At 51.1% G+C, this 23,396-nt stretch overlaps 1 protein-coding gene across 1 annotated transcript in view; it reads left to right on the forward strand.

Moving 5' to 3' along the window:
• The window catches only part of PSMA1 (proteasome 20S subunit alpha 1), a 146,729-nt gene that overhangs the window by 61,240 nt on the left and 62,093 nt on the right, over positions 1-23,396 (forward strand). The window contains exon 5 of the mRNA XM_085648116.1: positions 2,124-2,212. Coding sequence (XP_085504242.1) covers positions 2,124-2,212 — 89 coding nt within the window. The remainder of the gene's footprint in view (positions 1-2,123; positions 2,213-23,396) is intronic.

The following is a 23,396-nucleotide window of genomic DNA, read 5'->3' on the forward strand; positions in this document are numbered from 1 at the left end:
TGGGGCTACCTGAAGTGAAGATGACTGGGAAAATTCGACCATCTTGGTTTTTGGTGGAATTAGGTCCTCATGGTCAGTGTTATGCCTACTTTCCACCGGAAGTGGTCATGTAGAGGGTGTAGTCACCCTAAAGGTATGTAGCCCATTGACTGCTACCTTACACTCACTGTAACGCCCCTACATACAGTTTTTATGTGGCACACCAGATGACAGGACCTCAGATTCGATGGACCCAAAGAAGTAGTGGCCAAAGAAGATAGCTGACACGAGAACAGAGGAGCAACTACTGACTTGGCGCCATCCCTGCCATCTTGCTTGCAGCACCCGACCATAATGCAGAAACTAACTCGTCCAGCCGCTGTGCAGGCTCGAAGAAACCCGGAGGGCTGCCAGTGCTTCACAAATTGCCAGAGAACTCGTTTGGAGTGGAGGACCTACTCCTCAAAGTAGCAAGGTCCGGTTCACCATACTGCCAGGACTACCAATGCTGCAGTTGCCCAGGAAGAGGCTGCCATGCTTCCACAGTTCGGATCAGTCCGAGTGTGAGGATGACAGGACTGACCAGAGCTTCACAGTACCAATACCGGACCCCTTGCAACAGCAAAGGCTTGTTTTGACCAGACATCAACAGTGAGGAAGACAACATGTACATCAAGAGATTTCAGACAGTGAGACCATCATCGAGAGTGGCCTAGCTGCCCTGTTTGCCCCTTTTTTGCAGGACCAAGAATGAACTTCAGACCGCCGACACCTCAAAGTACCTCTGCATCTGTGTCCCACAGCCCGAGTCCGAGGGAGGTGATGGTGCCAATGGGGTCCTGAGACCATCAAAGGCTGAGCCCACCCTTCGGTTTGCTTAAACTTGTCTCCCAGTCGCTGCCTGCAGCCTCTTTGTGCAGGACCCCTCAACTGCAAGTGTCTCCTGCAGCACGGACCCAACACCTAAAGACACCACTGAACCCAATCCTTATAGCCCAAGGAGAAGTAGACCAATGGTGTCCGTATGTGCCTGAGCATCTCCAGGACTAAGCCTCCATGTGGGTTCACCCGGTCTGGCTCCCCATTCCGAGCGTGCAGCTTCTTTTAAACTGGACCATCCCCCATTGAAGTGAACGGGCACCTGATGCTGAAATTACACCTCTATACTCAGCTGCCCCAATGCCTCCTAAGGTGACCTGTTGATATTTCCTTGGACCTTGACCCAAACTCACCTTAAGTCCAGGAGACGGGTCCAGTAAGTCACTAAGTGCCAGAATGCAGTATGTTTTTCCCCCATAGAATAACCTTTCCACTCCAGAAATTGCACTGTGTGAACTTTTGAAACCTGTAAAAAATGTATATCTCTAAAAGTACTTAGATGAGTCCGCTGATTTTGGTACCTAAATTCCTATAAAAATCTGTTATTTTTATAAATTGGTGTCTGATTTCTTTGTGTGTCTCTCACTTACTGCCTTTGTGTGTGCAGTAAATGCTTAGCTCTGCCCTCAGCTAAGCATAATGGCTCACCCACTGTACCACAAACTAGAGCATTTGGGCTATCATTTGTGCCTCTGTAAACCAGTTTTGGTTTGCCTGGACTCTTTACACAGTGTACCTCATTTTGGTCAACTATACAAAGAGCCAGCATCCTACACTCCTTATCAAAGTGAAATATGTGAGCAGGAGCTGTTTTGAAAATCTACTTGGTCTGGCAAACAGGCTGACATAATTGTGCACGATTGTAAAGTCTTAAGGGGCATACAGTTTGAAGGAGTTGGTAATGGAGGGGCTTATACATATTGCTAGTTACTTTTGGAGAAGAGTTTTTGCTAGGTTGGCAGTTTGCATTTTTTTAAAACTCTTTGTCAGTGTTTTTGTTCTAAATAAAAGAATGAACAAGACATATAGTATTTGACAGAACACGCAAAAATCCAGTGCGGATTAAACATTATTGTAGTGGTTGGCAGTGTGTAGGCAATAAAGCCTCTTACCGATTTACATGTGTAACCTAGCTCATGTTCCTGTTCTTCCCCGAACCGATCAAACAACCCTTGGTTTGATTCCAACAGTGTTTAATTTTATTTTGATTGACAGAATACAGAGAAGCATTCTGTAATACTTGTTCTTTTGTTCCCTTCAAACAGCAACTTCATGCGTCAAGAGTGTCTGGATTCACGCTTTATTTTTGACCGGCCTCTTCCAGTGTCTCGTCTAGTGTCCCTCATTGGAAGCAGTATCCTTTGTTTGTAAAAACTGTAAATGCAATGTTTACTTTTGGCCTTTGTAGGAATGTTCTATTAATTTGGGTGCTATTTATGAAGTTGCGCTTAAAAACTGGCATCTTGTTTTCTTTTTATCATGAAACTGCCACTTATATTGTTGTCCTCCCTGGGATATGTAGATGTACTGTGAAACACATCACACCACCACCTCACCCACCGGCTTACTTTTTCATATGGAATGTGTGTGTGTCTGTCTGTCGCCACTCTGTAGTTATAGATAGGATTCCGAGCGATAACAATCCCTCTGATTTTTTGATTATTATAACTTTAGCACTGTTTGATGAATTGCCACAGAACTTTGCAGACCTATACATTTTTCAGCTTTGGCTGATAATACAAAGATCCATGGTGATAAGTTAAGGGGGTGAAAAAAAGAGGTCCCAAAATGTATTTTTCCACCAATTCATTTTCTACAGACTTTTTACTCCGATGTAGCGACTCAGGGGCAGAAATGATTTACATGACATTTGGCAGGAATATAGATTATGGGGTAAGGAGGGTCCTTTTTAGGTCTCGCCTGAGCCAGCGCATGCGCTGCTCTGGCGAGACTTTTAGTAAGGGCTTCAGAAAATGTTATCACTGTGGCCTAGAGCTTGCGGCTGGGCGCGCGGGTTACGCTTACGAGCATAGGCGCGATATGGGGTTCCTCTCTCGTCACGGGTCATCAGCTTTCAAGATAAGCGAGCTTTCTTTCACATTCCTGAAGTTGATAGCTTCCTTGTCATTTGCGTTACTAGGCAAGCCTGGGCAGAGCCAACTGTTAAATGAATCAGGTTATTCGTGTTTACAAGCATCTCCTGAGAAATGCTGTGAAACTTTCAAACGACTCCGTGGTTTGAAAGTTTCACCACGTTTCTCAGGAGATGCTTGTGATCAGCTGTCAAGATAGGAGAGCTTTCTTTCATATTCCTGAAGTCGATAGCTTCCTTTTCATTTGCCTATATATCCCTACCTCTCTTCTACCCCTCTACCTCACTCTCGCGCGCACACTCACACTCTCGCGCGCAGACCCTCTCGCGCGCAGACCCTCTCGCGCGCAGACCCTGTCGCGCGCAGACCCTGTCGCGCGCAGACCCTGTCGCGCGCAGACCCTGTCGCGCGCAGACCCTGTCGCGCGCGCAGACCCTGCCGCGCTCGCAGACCCTGCCGCGCTCGCAGACACTCTCTCTCGCTCGCAGACACTCTCTCTCGCTCGCAGACACTCTCTCTCGCTCGCAGACACTCTCTCTCGCTCGCAGACACTCTCTCTCGCTCGCAGACACTCTCTCTCGCTCGCAGACACTCTCTCTCGCTCGCAGACACTCTCTCTCGCTCGCAGACGCGCTCTCTCACAGACTCTCAGGCGCTCTCTCACAGACTCTCAGGCGCTCTCACAGACTCTCAGGCGCTCTCACAGACTCTCAGGCGCTCTCACAGACTCTCAGGCGCTCTCTCACAGACTCTCAGGCGCTCTCACAGACTCTCAGGCGCTCTCACAGACTCTCAGGCGCTCTCACAGACTCTCAGGCGCTCTCTCACAGACTCTCAGGCGCTCTCTCACAGACTCTCAGGCGCTCTCTCACAGACTCTCAGGCGCTCTCTCACAGACTCTCAGGCGCTCTCTCACAGACTCTCTGGCGCTCTGTCACAGACTCTCTGGCGCTCTGTCACAGACTCTGGCGCTCTGTCACAGACTCTGGCGCTCTGTCACAGACTCTGGCGCTCTGTCACAGACTCTGGCGCTCTGTCACAGACTCTGGCGCTCTGTCACAGACTCTGGCGCTCTGTCACAGACTCTGGCGCTCTGTCACAGACTCTGGCGCTCTGTCACAGACTCTGGCGCTCTGTCACAGACTCTGGCGCTCTGTCACAGACTCTGGCGCTCTGTCACAGACTCTGGCGCTCTGTCACAGACTCTGGCGCTCTGTCACAGACTCTGGCGCTCTGTCACAGACTCTGACGCTCTGTCACAGACTCTGACGCTCTGTCACAGACTCTGACGCTCTGTCACAGACTCTGACGCTCTGTCACAGACTCTGACGCTCTGTCACAGACTCTGACGCTCTGTCACAGACTCTGACGCTCTGTCACAGACTCTGACGCTCTGTCACAGACTCTGACGCTCTGTCACAGACTCTGACGCTCTGTCACAGACTCTGACGCTCTGTCACAGACTCTGACGCTCTGTCACAGACTCTGACGCTCTGTCACAGACTCTCTCTCACTCCCGCTCACAGACACTCTCTCACTCCCGCTCACAGACACTCTCTCACTCCCGCTCACAGACACTCTCTCACTCCCGCTCACAGACACTCTCTCACTCCCGCTCACAGACACTCTCTCACTCCCGCTCACAGACACTCTCTCACTCCCGCTCACAGACACTCTCTCACTCCCGCTCACAGACACTCTCTCACTCCCGCTCACAGACACTCTCTCACTCCCGCTCACAGACACTCTCTCACTCCCGCTCACAGACACTCTCTCACTCCCGCTCACAGACACTCTCTCACTCCCGCTCACAGACACTCTCTCACTCCCGCTCACAGACACTCTCTCACTCCCGCTCACAGACACTCTCTCACTCCCGCTCACAGACACTCTCTCACTCCCGCTCACAGACACTCTCTCACTCCCGCTCACAGACACTCTCTCACACTCCCTCTCACTGACTGACTCACACTCCCTCTCACTGACTGACTCACACTCCCTCTCACTGACTGACTCACACTCCCTCTCACTGACTGACTCACACTCCCTCTCACTGACTGACTCACACTCCCTCTCACTGACTGACTCACACTCCCTCTCACTGACTGACTCACACTCCCTCTCACTGACTGACTCACACTCCCTCTCACTGACTGACTCACACTCCCTCTCACTGACTGACTCACACTCCCTCTCACTGACTGACTCACACTCCCTCTCACTGACTGACTCACACTCCCTCTCACTGACTGACTCACTGACTCACTGACTGACTGACTCACTGACTGACTGACTCACTGACTGACTGACTGACTCACTCACTGACTCACTGACTGACTCACTGACTCACTGACTGACTCACTGACTCACTGACTCACTGACTCACTGACTCACTGACTCACTGACTCACTGACTGACTGACTGACTGACTGACTGACTGACTGACTGACTGACTGACTGACTGACTGACTGACTGACTGACTGACTCACTGACTGACTGACTGACTGACTGACTCACTCACTCACTGACTCACTCTCTCTCTGACTCACTCACTCTCTGACTGACTCACTCACTCTCTGACTGACTCACTCTCTCTCTGACTGACTCACTCTCTGACTGACTCACTCTCTCTCTGACTGACTCACTCTCTCTGACTGACTCACTCACTGACTCACTCACTGACTCACTCACTGACTCACTCACTGACTCACTCACTGACTCACTCACTGACTCACTCACTGACTCACTCACTGACTCACTCACTGACTCACTCACTGACTCACTCACTGACTCACTCACTGACTCACTCACTGACTCACTCACTGACTCACTCACTGACTCACTCACTGACTCACTCACTGACTCACTCACTGACTCACTCACTGACTCACTCACTGACTCACTCACTGACTCACTCACTGACTCACTCACTGACTCACTCACTGACTCACTCACTGACTCACTCACTCACTGACTCACTCACTGACTGACTCACTCACTGACTGACTCACTCACTGACTGACTCACTCACTGACTGACTCACTCACTGACTGACTCACTCACTGACTGACTCACTCACTGACTGACTCACTCACTGACTCACTCACTGACTCACTCACTGACTCACTCACTGACTCACTCACTGACTCACTCACTGACTCACTCACTGACTCACTCACTGACTCACTCACTCACTCACTCACTCACTCACTCACTCACTCACTCACTCACTCACTCACTCACTCACTCTCTCTCTGACTGACTCACTCTCTCTCTGACTGACTCACTCTCTCTCTGACTGACTCACTCTCTGACTGACTCACTCTCTCTCTCTCTGACTGACTCACTCTCTGACTCACTCTCTGACTCACTCTCTGACTGACTGACTCACTGACTGACTCACTGACTGACTCACTGACTCACTCACTCACTCACTCACTCACTCACTCACTCACTCACTGACTCACTCACTCACTCACTGACTCACTCTCTCTCTGACTGACTCACTCTCTCTCTGACTGACTCACTCTCTCTCTGACTGACTCACTCTCTCTCTGACTGACTCACTCTCTCTCTGACTGACTCACTCTCTCTCTGACTGACTCACTCTCTGACTGACTGACTCACTCTCTCTCTGACTGACTCACTCTCTGACTCACTCTCTGACTCACTCTCTGACTGACTCACTGACTGACTCACTGACTCACTCACCGACTCACTCACTGACTCACTGACTCACTCACTGACTCACTCACTGACTCACTCACTGACTCACTCACTGACTCACTCACTCACTCACTGACTCACTCACTGACTCACTCACACTCCCTCTCACTGACTCACTCACACTCCCTCTCACTGACTGACTCACACTCCCTCTCACTGACTGACTCACACTCCCTCTCACTGACTGACTCACACTCCCTCTCACTGACTGACTCACACTCCCTCTCACTGACTGACTCACACTCCCTCTCACTGACTGACTCACACTCCCTCTCACTGACTGACTCACACTCCCTCTCACTGACTGACTCACACTCCCTCTCACTGACTGACTCACACTCCCTCTCACTGACTGACTCACACTCCCTCTCACTGACTGACTCACACTCCCTCAGAATCACTGACTGACTGACTGACTGACTGACTGACTCACTGACTGACTCACTGACTGACTGACTGACTGACTGACTGACTGACTGACTGACTGACTGACTGACTCACTGACTGACTGACTGACTGACTGACTGACTGACTGACTGACTGACTGACTGACTGACTGACTGACTGACTGACTGACTGACTGACTCACTCACTCACTCACTCACTCACTCACTCACTCACTCACTGACTGACTGACTGACTGACTGACTGACTCACTGACTCACTCACTGACTCACTGACTGACTCACTGACTCACTGACTGACTGACTGACTCACTCACTGACTCACTCACTGACTCACTCACTGACTCACTGACTGACTCACTGACTCACTCACTGACTCACTCACTGACTCACTCACTCACTGACTCACTCACTGACTCACTCACTGACTCACTCACTCACTGACTCACTCACTCACTGACTCACTCACTCACTGATTCACTGACTGACACTCTCTCACTCCCGCTCACAGACACTCTCTCACTCCCGCTCACAGACACTCTCTCACTCCCGCTCACAGACACTCTCTCACTCCCGCTCACAGACACTCTCTCACTCCCGCTCACAGACACTCTCTCACTCCCGCTCACAGACACTCTCTCACTCCCGCTCACTGACTGACTCACACTCCCTCTCACTGACTGACTCACACTCCCTCTCACTGACTGACTCACACTCCCTCTCACTGACTGACTCACACTCCCTCTCACTGACTGACTCACACTCCCTCTCACTGACTGACTCACACTCCCTCTCACTGACTGACTCACACTCCCTCTCACTGACTGACTCACACTCCCTCTCACTGACTGACTCACACTCCCTCTCACTGACTGACTCACACTCCCTCTCACTGACTGACTCACACTCCCTCTCACTGACTGACTCACACTCCCTCTCACTGACTGACTCACACTCCCTCAGAATCACTGACTGACTCACTGACTCACTGACTCACTGACTGACTGACTGACTGACTGACTGACTGACTGACTGACTGACTGACTCACTCACTCACTCACTCACTGACTCACTCGCTGACTCACTCGCTGACTCACTCGCTGACTCACTCGCTGACTCACTCGCTGACTCACTCGCTGACTCACTCGCTGACTCACTCACTGACTCACTCACTGACTCACTCACAGACACTCTCTCACTCCCGCTCACAGACACTCTCTCACTCCCGCTCACAGACACTCTCTCACTCCCGCTCACAGACACTCTCTCACTCCCGCTCAGACACTCTCTCACTCCCGCTCAGACACTCTCTCACTCCCGCTCACAGACACTCTCTCACTCCCGCTCACAGACACTCTCTCACTCCCGCTCACAGACACTCTCTCACTCCCGCTCACAGACACTCTCTCACTCCCGCTCACAGACACTCTCTCACTCCCGCTCACAGACACTCTCTCACTCCCGCTCACTGACTGACTCACACTCCCTCTCACTGACTGACTCACACTCCCTCTCACTGACTGACTCACACTCCCTCTCACTGACTGACTCACACTCCCTCTCACTGACTGACTCACACTCCCTCAGAATCACTGACTGACTCACACTCCCTCAGAATCACTGACTGACTGACTGACTGACTGACTGACTCACTGACTGACTGACTGACTGACTGACTGACTGACTGACTGACTGACTGACTGACTGACTGACTCACTGACTGACTCACTCACTGACTCACTCACTGACTCACTCACTGACTCACTCACTGACTCACTCACTGACTCACTCACTGACTCACTCACTGACTCACTCACTGACTCACTCACTGACTCACTCACTGACTCACTCACTGACTCACTCACTGACTCACTCACTGACTCACTCACTGACTCACTCACTGACTCACTCACTGACTCACTCACTGACTCACTCACTGACTCACTCACTGACTCACTCACTGACTCACTCACTGACTCACTCACTGACTCACTCACTGACTCACTCACTGACTCACTCACTGACTCACTCACTGACTCACTCACTGACTCACTCACTGACTCACTCACTCACTCACTCACTCACTCACTCACTCACTCACTCACTCACTCACTCACTCACTCACTCACTCACTCACTCACTCACTCACTCACTCACTCACTCACTGACTCACTCACTCACTGACTCACTCTCTCTCTGACTGACTCACTCTCTCTCTGACTGACTCACTCTCTCTCTGACTGACTCACTCTCTCTCTGACTGACTCACTCTCTCTCTGACTGACTCACTCTCTCTCTGACTGACTCACTCTCTCTCTGACTGACTCACTCTCTGACTGACTCACTCACTCTCTGACTGACTCACTCTCTGACTCACTCTCTGACTCACTCTCTGACTCACTCTCTGACTCACTCTCTGACTCACTCTCTGACTCACTCTCTGACTCACTCTCTGACTCACTCTCTGACTCACTGACTGACTCACTGACTGACTCACTGACTGACTCACTGACTGACTCACTGACTGACTCACTCACTCACTGACTCACTCACTCACTCACTCACTCACTCACTCACTGACTCACTCACTCACTCACTGACTCACTGACTCACTCACTCACTCACTCACTGACTCACTCACTCACTCACTGACTCACTCACTCACTGACTCACTCACTCACTGACTCACTCACTGACTCACTCACTGACTCACTCACTGACTCACTCACTGACTCACTCACTGACTCACTCACTGACTCACTCACTGACTCACTCACTGACTCACTCACTGACTCACTCACTCACTCCCGCTCACAGACACTCTCTCACTCCCGCTCACAGACACTCTCTCACTCCCGCTCACAGACACTCTCTCACTCCCGCTCACAGACACTCTCTCACTCCCGCTCACAGACACTCTCTCACTCCCGCTCACAGACACTCTCTCACTCCCGCTCACAGACACTCTCTCACTCCCGCTCACAGACACTCTCTCACTCCCGCTCACAGACACTCTCTCACTCCCGCTCACAGACACTCTCTCACTCCCGCTCACAGACACTCTCTCACTCCCGCTCACAGACACTCTCTCACTCCCGCTCACAGACACTCTCTCACTCCCGCTCACAGACACTCTCTCACTCCCGCTCACAGACACTCTCTCACTCCCGCTCACAGACACTCTCTCACTCCCGCTCACAGACACTCTCTCACTCCCGCTCACAGACACTCTCTCACTCCCGCTCACAGACACTCTCTCACTCCCGCTCACAGACACTCTCTCACTCCCGCTCACTGACTGACTCACACTCCCTCTCACTGACTGACTCACACTCCCTCTCACTGACTGACTCACACTCCCTCTCACTGACTGACTCACACTCCCTCTCACTGACTGACTCACACTCCCTCTCACTGACTGACTCACACTCCCTCTCACTGACTGACTCACACTCCCTCTCACTGACTGACTCACACTCCCTCTCACTGACTGACTCACACTCCCTCTCACTGACTGACTCACACTCCCTCTCACTGACTGACTCACACTCCCTCTCACTGACTGACTCACACTCCCTCTCACTGACTGACTCACACTCCCTCTCACTGACTGACTCACACTCCCTCAGAATCACTGACTCACTGACTCACTGACTCACTGACTCACTCACTGACTCACTGACTCACTGACTCACTGACTCACTGACTCACTGACTCACTCACTGACTCACTGACTCACTGACTCACTCACTGACTCACTGACTCACTCACTCACTCACTCACTCACTCACTCACTGACTCACTGACTCACTGACTCACTGACTCACTCACTCACTCACTCACTCACTCACTCACTCACTCACTCACTCACTCACTGACTCACTCACTGACTCACTCACTCACTCACTCACTGACTCACTCACTGACTCACTCACTGACTCACTCACTGACTCACTCACTGACTCACTCACTGACTCACTCACTGACTCACTCACTCACTCACTCACTCACTCACTCACTCACTCACTCACTGACTCACTCACTCACTCACTCACTGACTCACTCACTGACTCACTCACTCACTGACTCACTCACTCACTGACTCACTCACTGACTCACTCACTCACTGACTCACTCACTCACTCACTGACTGACTCACTCACTCACTGACTGACTCACTCACTCACTGACTCACTCACTCACTGACTCACTCACTCACTGACTCACTCACTCACTGACTCACTCACTCACTGACTCACTCACTCACTGACTCACTCACTCACTCACTCACTCACTCACTGACTCACTCACTGACTCACTCACTGACTGATTCACTGACTGACACTCTCTCACTCCCGCTCACAGACACTCTCACTCCCGCTCACAGACACTCTCTCACTCCCGCTCACAGACACTCTCTCACTCCCGCTCACAGACACTCTCTCACTCCCGCTCACAGACACTCTCTCACTCCCGCTCACAGACACTCTCACACTCCCTCTCACTGACTGACTCACACTCCCTCTCACTGACTGACTCACACTCCCTCTCACTGACTGACTCACACTCCCTCTCACTGACTGACTCACACTCCCTCTCACTGACTGACTCACACTCCCTCTCACTGACTGACTCACACTCCCTCTCACTGACTGACTCACACTCCCTCTCACTGACTGACTCACACTCCCTCTCACTGACTGACTCACACTCCCTCTCACTGACTGACTCACACTCCCTCTCACTGACTGACTCACACTCCCTCTCACTGACTGACTCACACTCCCTCAGAATCACTGACTGACTGACTGACTGACTGACTGACTGACTGACTGACTGACTGACTGACTGACTGACTGACTGACTGACTGACTGACTGACTGACTGACTGACTGACTGACTGACTGACTGACTGACTCACTGACTGACTGACTGACTGACTGACTCACTGACTGACTGACTGACTGACTCACTGACTCACTGACTGACTCACTCACTGACTCACTCACTGACTCACTCACTGACTCACTCACTGACTCACTCACTGACTCACTCACTGACTCACTCACTGACTCACTCACTGACTCACTCACTGACTCACTCACTGACTCACTCACTGACTCACTCACTGACTCACTCACTGACTCACTCACTGACTCACTCACTGACTCACTCACTGACTCACTCACTGACTCACTCACTGACTCACTCACTGACTCACTCACTGACTCACTCACTGACTCACTCACTGACTCACTCACTGACTCACTCACTGACTCACTCACTGACTCACTCACTGACTCACTCACTCACTGACTCACTCACTCACTGACTCACTCACTCACTGACTCACTCACTGACTCACTCACTCACTCACTCACTGACTCACTCACTCACTGACTCACTCACTCACTCACTGACTCACTCACTCACTGACTCACTCACTCACTGACTCACTCACTCACTGACTCACTCACTCACTGACTCACTCACTCACTGACTCACTCACTCACTGACTCACTCACTGACTCACTCACTGACTCACTCACTGACTCACTCACTGACTCACTCACTGACTCACTCACTGACTCACTCACTGACTCACTCACTGACTCACTCACTGACTCACTCACTGACTCACTCACTCACTGACTCACTGACTCACTCACTGACTCACTCACTGACTCACTCACTGACTCACTCACTGACTCACTCACTGACTGACACTCTCTCACTCCCGCTCACAGACACTCTCACTCCCGCTCACAGACACTCTCTCACTCCCGCTCACAGACACTCTCTCACTCCCGCTCACAGACACTCTCTCACTCCCGCTCACAGACACTCTCTCACTCCCGCTCACAGACACTCTCACACTCCCTCTCACTGACTGACTCACACTCCCTCTCACTGACTGACTCACACTCCCTCTCACTGACTGACTCACACTCCCTCTCACTGACTGACTCACACTCCCTCTCACTGACTGACTCACACTCCCTCTCACTGACTGACTCACACTCCCTCAGAATCACTGACTGACTGACTGACTGACTGACTGACTGACTGACTGACTGACTGACTGACTGACTGACTGACTGACTGACTGACTGACTGACTGACTCACTGACTCACTGACTCACTGACTCACTGACTCACTGACTCACTGACTCACTCACTGACTCACTGACTGACTCACTCACTGACTCACTCACTGACTCACTGACTGACTCACTCACTGACTCACTCACTGACTCACTGACTGACTCACTGACTGACTGACTCACTCACTGACTCACTCACTGACTCACTGACTGACTCACTGACTGACTCACTGACTGACTCACTCACTGACTCACTCACTGACTCACTCACTGACTCACTCACTGACTCACTCACTGACTCACTCACTGACTCACTCACTGACTCACTCACTGACTCACTCACTGACTCACTCACTGACTCACTCACTCACTGACTCACTCACTCACTGACTCACTCACTCACTCACTCACTCACTCACTCACTGACTGACTGACTCACTCACTGACTCACTCACTGACTCACTCACTGACTCACTCACTGACTCACTCACTGACTCACTGACTCACTCACTCACTGACTCACTCACTCACTGACTCACTCACTCACTGACTCACTCACTCACTGACTCACTCACTGACTCACTCACTGACTCACTCACTGACTGATTCACTGACTGACACTCTCTCACTCCCGCTCACAGACACTCTCTCACTCCCGCTCACAGACACTCTCTCACTCCCGCTCACAGACACTCTCTCACTCCCGCTCACAGACACTCTCTCACTCCCGCTCACAGACACTCTCTCACTCCCGCTCACAGACACTCTCTCACTCCCGCTCACAGACACTCTCTCACTCCCGCTCACAGACACTCTCTCACTCCCGCTCACAGACACTCTCTCACTCCCGCTCACAGACACTCTCTCACTCCCGCTCACTGACTGACTCACACTCCCTCTCACTGACTGACTCACACTCCCTCTCACTGACTGACTCACACTCCCTCTCACTGACTGACTCACACTCCCTCTCACTGACTGACTCACACTCCCTCTCACTGACTGACTCACACTCCCTCTCACTGACTGACTCACACTCCCTCTCACTGACTGACTCACACTCCCTCTCACTGACTGACTCACACTCCCTCTCACTGACTGACTCACACTCCCTCTCACTGACTGACTCACACTCCCTCTCACTGACTGACTCACACTCCCTCTCACTGACTGACTCACACTCCCTCAGAATCACTGACTGACTCACTGACTCACTGACTCACTGACTCACTGACTCACTGACTCACTCACTCACTCACTGACTCACTGACTCACTGACTCACTGACTCACTCACTGACTCACTGACTCACTGACTCACTGACTCACTGACTCACTGACTCACTGACTCACTGACTCACTGACTCACTGACTCACTGACTGACACTGACTGACTGACTGACTGACTGACTCTCTGACTGACTGACTGACTCTCTGACTGACTGACTGACTCACTCACTGACTCTCTGACTCTCTGACTGACTCACTCACTGACTCTCTGACTCTCTGACTGACTCACTCACTGACTCTCTGACTCTCTGACTGACTCACTCACTGACTCTCTGACTCTCTGACTCTCTGACTGACTCACTCACTGACTCTCTGACTCTCTGACTGACTCACTCACTGACTCTCTGACTCTCTGACTGACTCTCTCACTGACTGACTCTCTCACTGACTGACTCTCTGACTGACTCACTGACTGACTCTCTGACTGACTGACTCACTGACTGACTCTCTGACTGACTGACTCACTGACTGACTCTCTGACTGTCTGACTGACTCACTGACTGACTCTCTGACTGTCTGACTGACTCACTGACTGACTCACTGACTGACTCTCTGACTGACTGACTCACTGACTCTCTGACTGACTGACTCACTGACTCTCTGACTGACTCACTGACTCTCTGACTGACTCACTGACTCTCTGACTGACTGACTGACTCTCTGACTGACTGACTCTCTGACTGACTGACTGACTCTCTGACTGACTGACTCTGACTGACTGACTGACTCTCTGACTGACTGACTGACTCTCTGACTGACTGACTCTCTGACTGACTGACTCTCTGACTGACTGACTCTCTGACTGACTGACTCTCTGACTGACTGACTCTCTGACTGACTGACTCTCTGACTGACTGACTCTCTGACTGACTGACTCTCTGACTGACTGACTCTCTGACTGACTGACTCTCTGACTCACTCTGACTGTCACTCTCTCTCACTCACTGACTGTCACTCTCTCTCACTCACTGACTGTCACTCTCTCTCACTCACTGACTGTCACTCTCTCTCACTCACTGTCACTCTCTCACTCACTGACTGTCACTCTCTCTCACTCACTGACTGTCACTCTCTCTCACTCACTGACTGTCACTCTCTCTCACTCACTGACTGTCACTCTCTCTCACTCACTGACTGTCACTCTCTCTCACTCACTGACTGTCACTCTCTCTCACTCACTGACTGTCACTCTCTCTCACTCACTGACTGTCACTCTCTCTCACTCACTGACTGTCACTCTCTCTCACTCACTGACTGTCACTCTCTCTCACTCACTGACTGTCACTCTCTCTCACTCACTGACTGTCACTCTCTCTCACTCACTGACTGTCACTCTCTCTCACTCACTGACTGTCACTCTCTCTCACTCACTGACTCACTGACTCTCTCTCACTGACAACGCCACCACAGCATCACTCGGCATTGCCTTTGCAATAGTCCACCACCACATCATCATCACTCAGCAAGATCTAAGTATCATTCAGCATCACCTCAGCATCGTCTCAGCACCAGTCACCACCACCGCCTCTTTATCACTCAACACCGCCTCTTTATCACTCAACACCGCCTCTTTATCACTCAACACCGCCTCTTTATCACTCAACACCGCCTCTGCATCACTCAACACCGCCTCTGCATCACTCAACACCACCTCTGCATCACTCAACACCACCTCTGCATCACTCAACACCACCTCTACATCACTCAACACCACCTCTACATCACTCAACACCACCTCTACATCACTCAACACCACCTCTACATCACTCAACACCACCTCAGCCTGCTCTCGGAATCTGCCATCTGTTGATTCTCCCCTAGTGTCTGGCCGCTGCTAGTGTTATAATACAGGTACTAGTTCACAACCGTCAACCTCCAATTGTTTATGCCCCGTCAAAAAAAAACTTTAACTAGCATTGCAAGAACACAAGAAAAATGACAATTTTTTTATTGTACATACATTTTTTAATATGGTCGTTCTGTTGGACATAATGCCTTCTTGGTCATATATAAGGTAACAAAAATGCTTTTGGCACTTTATTACAATTTTTCAGCATGCTGCACAGCAGCCACACTTCTCTACAGCACAACTTAAACACATTGGCAAAGTCAGTAGCTCTGCCTAAACACTTATAAGGCCCCAAAGCTGAGACCTATTGGCTATGCCAATGCTTGTTGATTTTTGATCTGAATTGGTTCATGTAGCTTTTCATCTAGAAGGGACAAAAACGTGATTATATTTTGGGCTGTAGTACACCGTGATAATTTCGCAGTATATCGTAGTACTTGGCTATGACAAAATACTATATTATCTAATTTTGCTGGCCCTTGCAAAATAAAAAGGCAGCCATATTGTTTATACCACTCTTTGGGCCTAATTACGATGCCGGTCGGACGAGTGTCTGACCAGCATCGTTTCGGAAACGGGACTGCCCGACAAGTAGCCGGAGGGCCGCTTTCCCAATGCAGCTTGTACTGCGGACCAAAGCAGGAAAAATACATGGATGTTTAGGAGGGCACCACGGGTGCCCCCAGACCCATAGTGGAGGCCCAGGGGTGACAGGTGCCCTGCTAGGGACTCCCAAAGTCCCTTTTTCAACAGCCTTTCTACGTTGGTTGGTCCGCCATAAAAGGCTGTTGGAAAGGGACACTGTGATCCCTACAGCGGTACCTGAGCTGGCACCACCCCTATAGTAGAGATTACACTCCGACCGCTGCCTTGACCCATCGGAAAAGCAGTGGTCGGTGCCTCCGACTGCCGCATCATTATGTGGCGGTCGCACTGCAGAGCCAAATGTCTGTCGGACCGCAACAGATGGCCTGTGGATTGTGATCCGACTGATATCATAATGAGGCACTTGTGTTTGTTTTGGGATTCAGCAGGTAATATAGCTAGCTTATTACTGTTTTTTTTCCCAAATATATAGAAAGAAATGAGACGCTTAAAAAAAAAAAAAAAAAAAAAGAAGTCAGGAGTTGGGTATTTTTATTGTTTTATTTGTTTTAAAAAAAGTTTACTGAGCACCGAAGTACTTCCTCAAAACTATCTAGGAAATACTGCAATATCTATTGAAATCACTCCACTCTCAAATACACTTCTCCACTCTATTCTGTGCCACACCGCTCTACAAAACACTGCTCTGTGCCACTCTGTGACCTTCTACTCTACTACACACTATGGTATTATCACTACGCCATTCCACACCACTTTACTCCACTCTACTCTGATACACTACTCTATAACACACCCCTCCACGCTATGCTACTTCACTCTACAACAATCTACTTCACTGTATACTCCTCCACTCTACTACAAGCCTCTGTATAACACGCCACGACTCGTGCTCCTCTTTACAGAGTTGTGAACTCGCTTCTCAGACTCCAATAAATGCCTTACAAACGATGGCTTGAGCAGCCATTAACACATGCATCACTTCAGTGTATTTAATTTGTCCCAAAAGGAAAGCGACGGGAAAAAAATGGGTTCACCAGTATGTGGGGCCAGCCTCCACACACAATCACCTTGCACATTAACATGATAAAATATTATGCAGTACTTCAAATCAGATCACAGAGCAGTATTACTCCACAGGCAATGTAGATCAATTGTCTGTTTTAATGAAACGGCAGAAGAGTCCTCATTGCAGTTTGTATTCAATTCCTTATGTTCGAGGCATGTGGGCTGCTGAATTCATATCTGTGCATAGATCGCCGCCTAGTGTTGGGTCCGGATATTTGCACGTTGTTGTCCTGGAAGAGTCTTCGAAGTATCCTGGGATAGGTGACTCCTCCCCTGGACTACAGTGCGCATGGGCATCCTCTCCATCCTCAGATTGTTTTTTTCCGCCATTGGGTTCGGATGTGCTTATCTTGACTCAAGTTAGGAAAAACTTTTTCTAGGCCAAAAGGCCTTTAGTTCGCGTCGGTACTGTTCCCGATCGGTATCGATAGTATCTTGTTAGTTTACTAACTTCCAGAACCAACTTTTTCGCATCTTACCCGACCATCGACCCGTCATCGGCGATGGAATCGAGGACACCATTCAAGCGGTGTCCTGTGTGTAATGCGAAATATCCCCACATCGACGTCCATCCGGTGTGCAACAAATGCCTTTCACCGGATCACGACGAATCTACATGTATGGCCTGTGCCCGATTCCGATCCAAGAAGACTCTCCGGAATCGACGAGCAGCGAGACTCGAGGCGCAGCAAGCAGCACCGGCCGACATCTTCAGCGCCGAGACCGAAGATGTCGAAGACGTGGAGAACCTACCCTCCAGTCCCGCTTCCGAACATGACTCCGGATCGGAAGACGTTGAAGAAAGACTCTTTCGCAGAGATGAAGACGAAACCGAGGTAGGAGACTACAATGAGGCCCTAGGGGCCGAAGAGAGTAGCTCCGGTGACGACCAAGGCCTACCCGTACAGACTGAGGATATCCCAGTGCGCCAGTCTATGGCTCCGGTCGAGGGATCGCCTTCGGGCCTTACCCAAGACCTATCCCGCAGTTCTTCGGCCCCGCCCTCTGGCTCGGCCTCGGACATTCAGGGGCAGCCATTAATATCCAAACCGGCTGGTTTCCCTTCTTCGAAACCAAAAGCTGTATTGGTTCAACTGAAACCGAAACCGAAAGTGACGCTGGTCGGATCGAGGCCCACCACACCTTCGACGCCAGCAAAACCCGTCGGCACCGAGCGCACCAAACGAGACTTCGGTGCCGAGCTTGCAGCGGCCGACGTCGGAGTCGACATACGGAAAAAGACCTTCGGTGCCAACAAACTTACTCGGCTCCCGGCACCGACGCAATCGGCTCCGACCCCAAAGGTCAAACTGCCTGCTGCGTCTCACACCGCTTTGACAGCACCACCAAAGGCACACTCATCGAAGACGTCGACGGCCATTACCACCCCTCGACTCGATGACTCACCGGCGCCGAAGAAGTCCACGCCCGCCTCTACAGAACCGGTCGGCGCAAAGGAATCGATGGCGCTCCAGGTGCGACCCGTTGCTGCGCAACGCACCAAAACAGTCCTCCAGGACACGTCGGGCTCCGAGCCGATAAAAGCTCCAACAGCCTCTTCGGCACCGGCCAACATTACTTTTGGCCTGCCACCATCCACGGCCCCGAAACTGTTCCAAATTAGGATACGGGTCACCCACACCACGATCACGCCTGCCGAACGCTCTCCTGCGGAGACGTCTCCATCACATCTCATCGACGCCGACAGGATGATGCTCCACAACAGGAGAATAACTTCTGAGCCAGCTTTGGACTCCTTCCGGATCCCGCTTAAGAGAAAGCTGCCAGTGGCTTCGGAACCAGTTCTTTACGAACCTCTCCATTCCCCCTACCAGGATCCACAGTCCTTCTCTCCCACACACTCCGACACAGATGTTTTGGAGTACTACATGGGCGACCAAGTCCTCTACCCCGGAGAGATGGACCCTGAAGGCCAACAGGACCCTGATCAAGCTTGGGATGACCCTGTAGACTCGGGTGCACCTATAGATGCACAGGACCCGCAACTCTATGGAGCAAAAACATCTCCCACAGAGGACACTGCCGCGTTCAACGCTCTAATTGAACGTGCTGCGGCCAATCATGGGGTGCAACTTCACTCTGACACCGTCGAGGACGACTTTCTCATGGATACTTTCGCATCCTCAGAAAGCAATATAAAGACTCTGCCCATGTTGAAAGGTGTCCTTAAACCAGCAAAGGACATCTTCAAAGAACCCACCAGGGCAAGAGTGATAAACCCCAGGATCGACAAGAAATACAGATCGGCGCCTGGGGACCCTACTTACATTAGAGGCCAGTTACCTCTGGATTCCATTGTAGTTGCGAATGCTCGCAAGAGGGCACACTCGCAAACAGGTGATGCTCCTCCCCCGGACAAAGAGTCCAAGGTGCTAGAGACCTCCGGCAAACGGGTTGCCGCCCAGGCAGCTAACATATGGCGCATTGCCAATACTCAGGCGCTCCTCGCTCGCTACGATCGAGCGCACTACGACACATTAGAACAACTACTCCAACATCTCCCTGACCAATTCAAAGAAGGTGCAGAGATCCTCATCAGGGAGGGACAACTGCTCACAAATGCATCCATTAAGTGTGCACTGGATGCCGCGGATACAGCTGCCAGAGCCATAAACACTAGCGTCATGTTGCGACGACACGCCTGGTTGCGAATCTCCGGATTCAAACCTGAGGTACAAAATAACATCCTCAACCAACCTGTCAACCCCGACTACTTATTCGGGCCGGAGGTTGACACCACCCTAGAGAAAATAAAAAAGGACACAGACACTGCAAAGTCCATGGGGGCCCTACAAACGCAGTCCTTTCGGAGCGGCTCCATTCGTCGCCCCGGAAATAGAGGAGCAGGTAGAGGACAGGGGTCACAGCAAACATACAACAAGGGCAACACACAAAGCACCTACGATAAAAACACCCGGGGTGGATATCGTGGCTCCAGCACAAAGGGCAGAGGACGCGGCTACGGCAACACCAGGTCCTCCCCCAAGAACAAGCAGTGACGCCCTCTCCCTTCCTCCCGACCACATAACACCTGTCGGGGGAAGGCTACAAAGGTTCCTGTCCACGTGGAACTCCATCACCACGGACAGGTGGGTCAAAGATATTGTCAAATACGGTTACTGCCTAGAATTAACCTCAACTCCACCCACAATACCTCCAAAAAACCGTCCTATGTCCTCAGAGCACTTAACGCTCTTACAGCAGGAGGTGCAAAGTATGCTACTAAAAGGCGCAATAGAGGTCGGACCCGTCCACGGGCAAGGTACTTTTTAATACCGAAAAAGGACGGGTCGCTCGACCTATATTAGACCTGAGACCCCTGAACCAGTACATTCTTTCCGAGCATTTTCACATGCTCACTTTACAGCAAGTCCTCCCGCTGCTCAAGCAGGGAGACTTCCTGGCCACACTGGACCTCAAAGATGCGTATTTCCACATACCCATTCACCCCTCACACAAGAAATACCTCAGGTTCACTGTTCAGGGGCAGCACTACCAATTCAAAGTCCTTCCCTTCGGCGTGACAACAGCACCCAGGGTGTTCACAAAGTGCCTAGCTACTGTGGCGGCACATCTACGGAGGCAGCACATACAGGTCTACCCTTACCTGGACGACTGGCTCGTTCAAGCGAAGTCAGCCCAGCAATGTGCCAGCCACATGTCCCGCACCATTCACCTCCTTCACAGTCTGGGGTTCTCACTAAATTACCCAAAATCCCATCTCCAGCCCGCACACGTACAACAGAACCTAGGTGCGACTATAGACACTCTGGCGGCCACAGCTCAGCCAAATTTAGTGAGAATCAACAGCATGCAAATGCTGATTTCCAAGTTCTAACCACAACACTCCCTCCCCGCGCGAGTGTTCATGCAGTTGATAGGCATGATGGCCTCCTGCATTTTCATAGTCCCACACGCGAGACTACATATGCGCCCGCTTCAGGAGGGCTTAGCACGTCAGTGGAATCAGGCTCAAGGACAGTTGAAAGACCTAGTGTTGGTGACCGGTCGGGCATACAACTCTCTGCATTGGTGGAATCCACAAAACCTTTGCAAGGGCCGACCGTTCCAAGAGCCTGTTCCACAAATAATACTGACAGCGGACGCGTCTCTCCAGGGATGGGGAGCTCATGTACTCAACTACACAGTGCAGGGACTATGGACAACACAACAAAGGAAGATGCACATCAACATTCTGGAATTGATGGCAATCTTCCTCGCAATGAAAGCATTCAAAGTACACTTGTGCAACAAAGTCGTGTTGATCCGGACGGACAACATGACCGCCATGTACTACATACAGAAGCAGGGAGGAACACACTCTCCACAGTTGTCTCATCTGGCTCAGAACATGTGGAAGTGGGCCATTCAGAGGAACATGTTCCTCATGGCAGAACACCTCCACGGCAAGGACAACCAGGTGGCGGATCTGCTCAGCAGACACCGCCACCAGATGCACGAGTGGGAGTTACACCCATCAGTACTCCAACCGTACTTCCAGCAGTGGGGTCATCCAGAGATAGACCTATTCGCCACAAGCGAAAACGCAAAATGCCAAAGCTTTGCCGCCAGGTTCCCACATCCGCAGTCGCAGGGCAATGCGATATGGATGAACTGGTCCGGCAGATTTGCGTACGCTTTTCCCCCAGCACCACTGATGCCGCTGGTGGCACGCAAACTCAGACAACACTCACTGACACTCGTCCTGGTTGCTCCAACGTGGGCACGCCAGCCGTGGTACACCACCTTTCTCGAACTTTCCGTGGTGCCGCATCAAAGGCTGCGGGTCAAACCCGAGCATTTGACGCAGAACCATGGAGAGATTCAGCACCCAGATCCGCAACAGCTGAACCTGGCAATCTGGCTCCTGAAGTCCTAGAGTTTGGCTACCTAAACCTGCCACCTGACTGTATGGACATCATTAAGGAGGCCAGGAGACCCACTACCAGAGCTTGCTATGCAGCCAAATGGAAAAGGTTCGTCATTTATTGCAATAATAATGACATTAACCCGCTAGACGCATCCATTCAAAACATTGTTTGTTACCTATTACACCTATACCGATGCAATCTGGCGTACACCTCCTATACGTGTCCATTTGACCGCAATATCAGCCTATCTACAAACCAGGCAGCACCTCTCTCTATTCAGAGTGCCTGCCATCAAAGCATTCTTGGAAGGACTCAAACGAGTCATTCCACCTAGCCACCCACCAGCTCCAATGTGGAACCTAAACTTGGTCCTCGCACGCCTGATGGGTCCACCCTTTGAACCTCTACACTCATGCGAGATTCAATTCCTTACCTGGAAAGTAGCTTTCCTAGTAGCGATAACTTCTTTACGAAGAGTTAGTGAACTCCAGGCACTAACCATCCAAGAAC

The sequence above is a fragment of the Triturus cristatus genome, chromosome 3_2 (genome assembly GCF_964204655.1).
Source record: "Triturus cristatus chromosome 3_2, aTriCri1.1, whole genome shotgun sequence".
Lineage (NCBI taxonomy): Eukaryota > Metazoa > Chordata > Amphibia > Caudata > Salamandridae > Triturus > Triturus cristatus.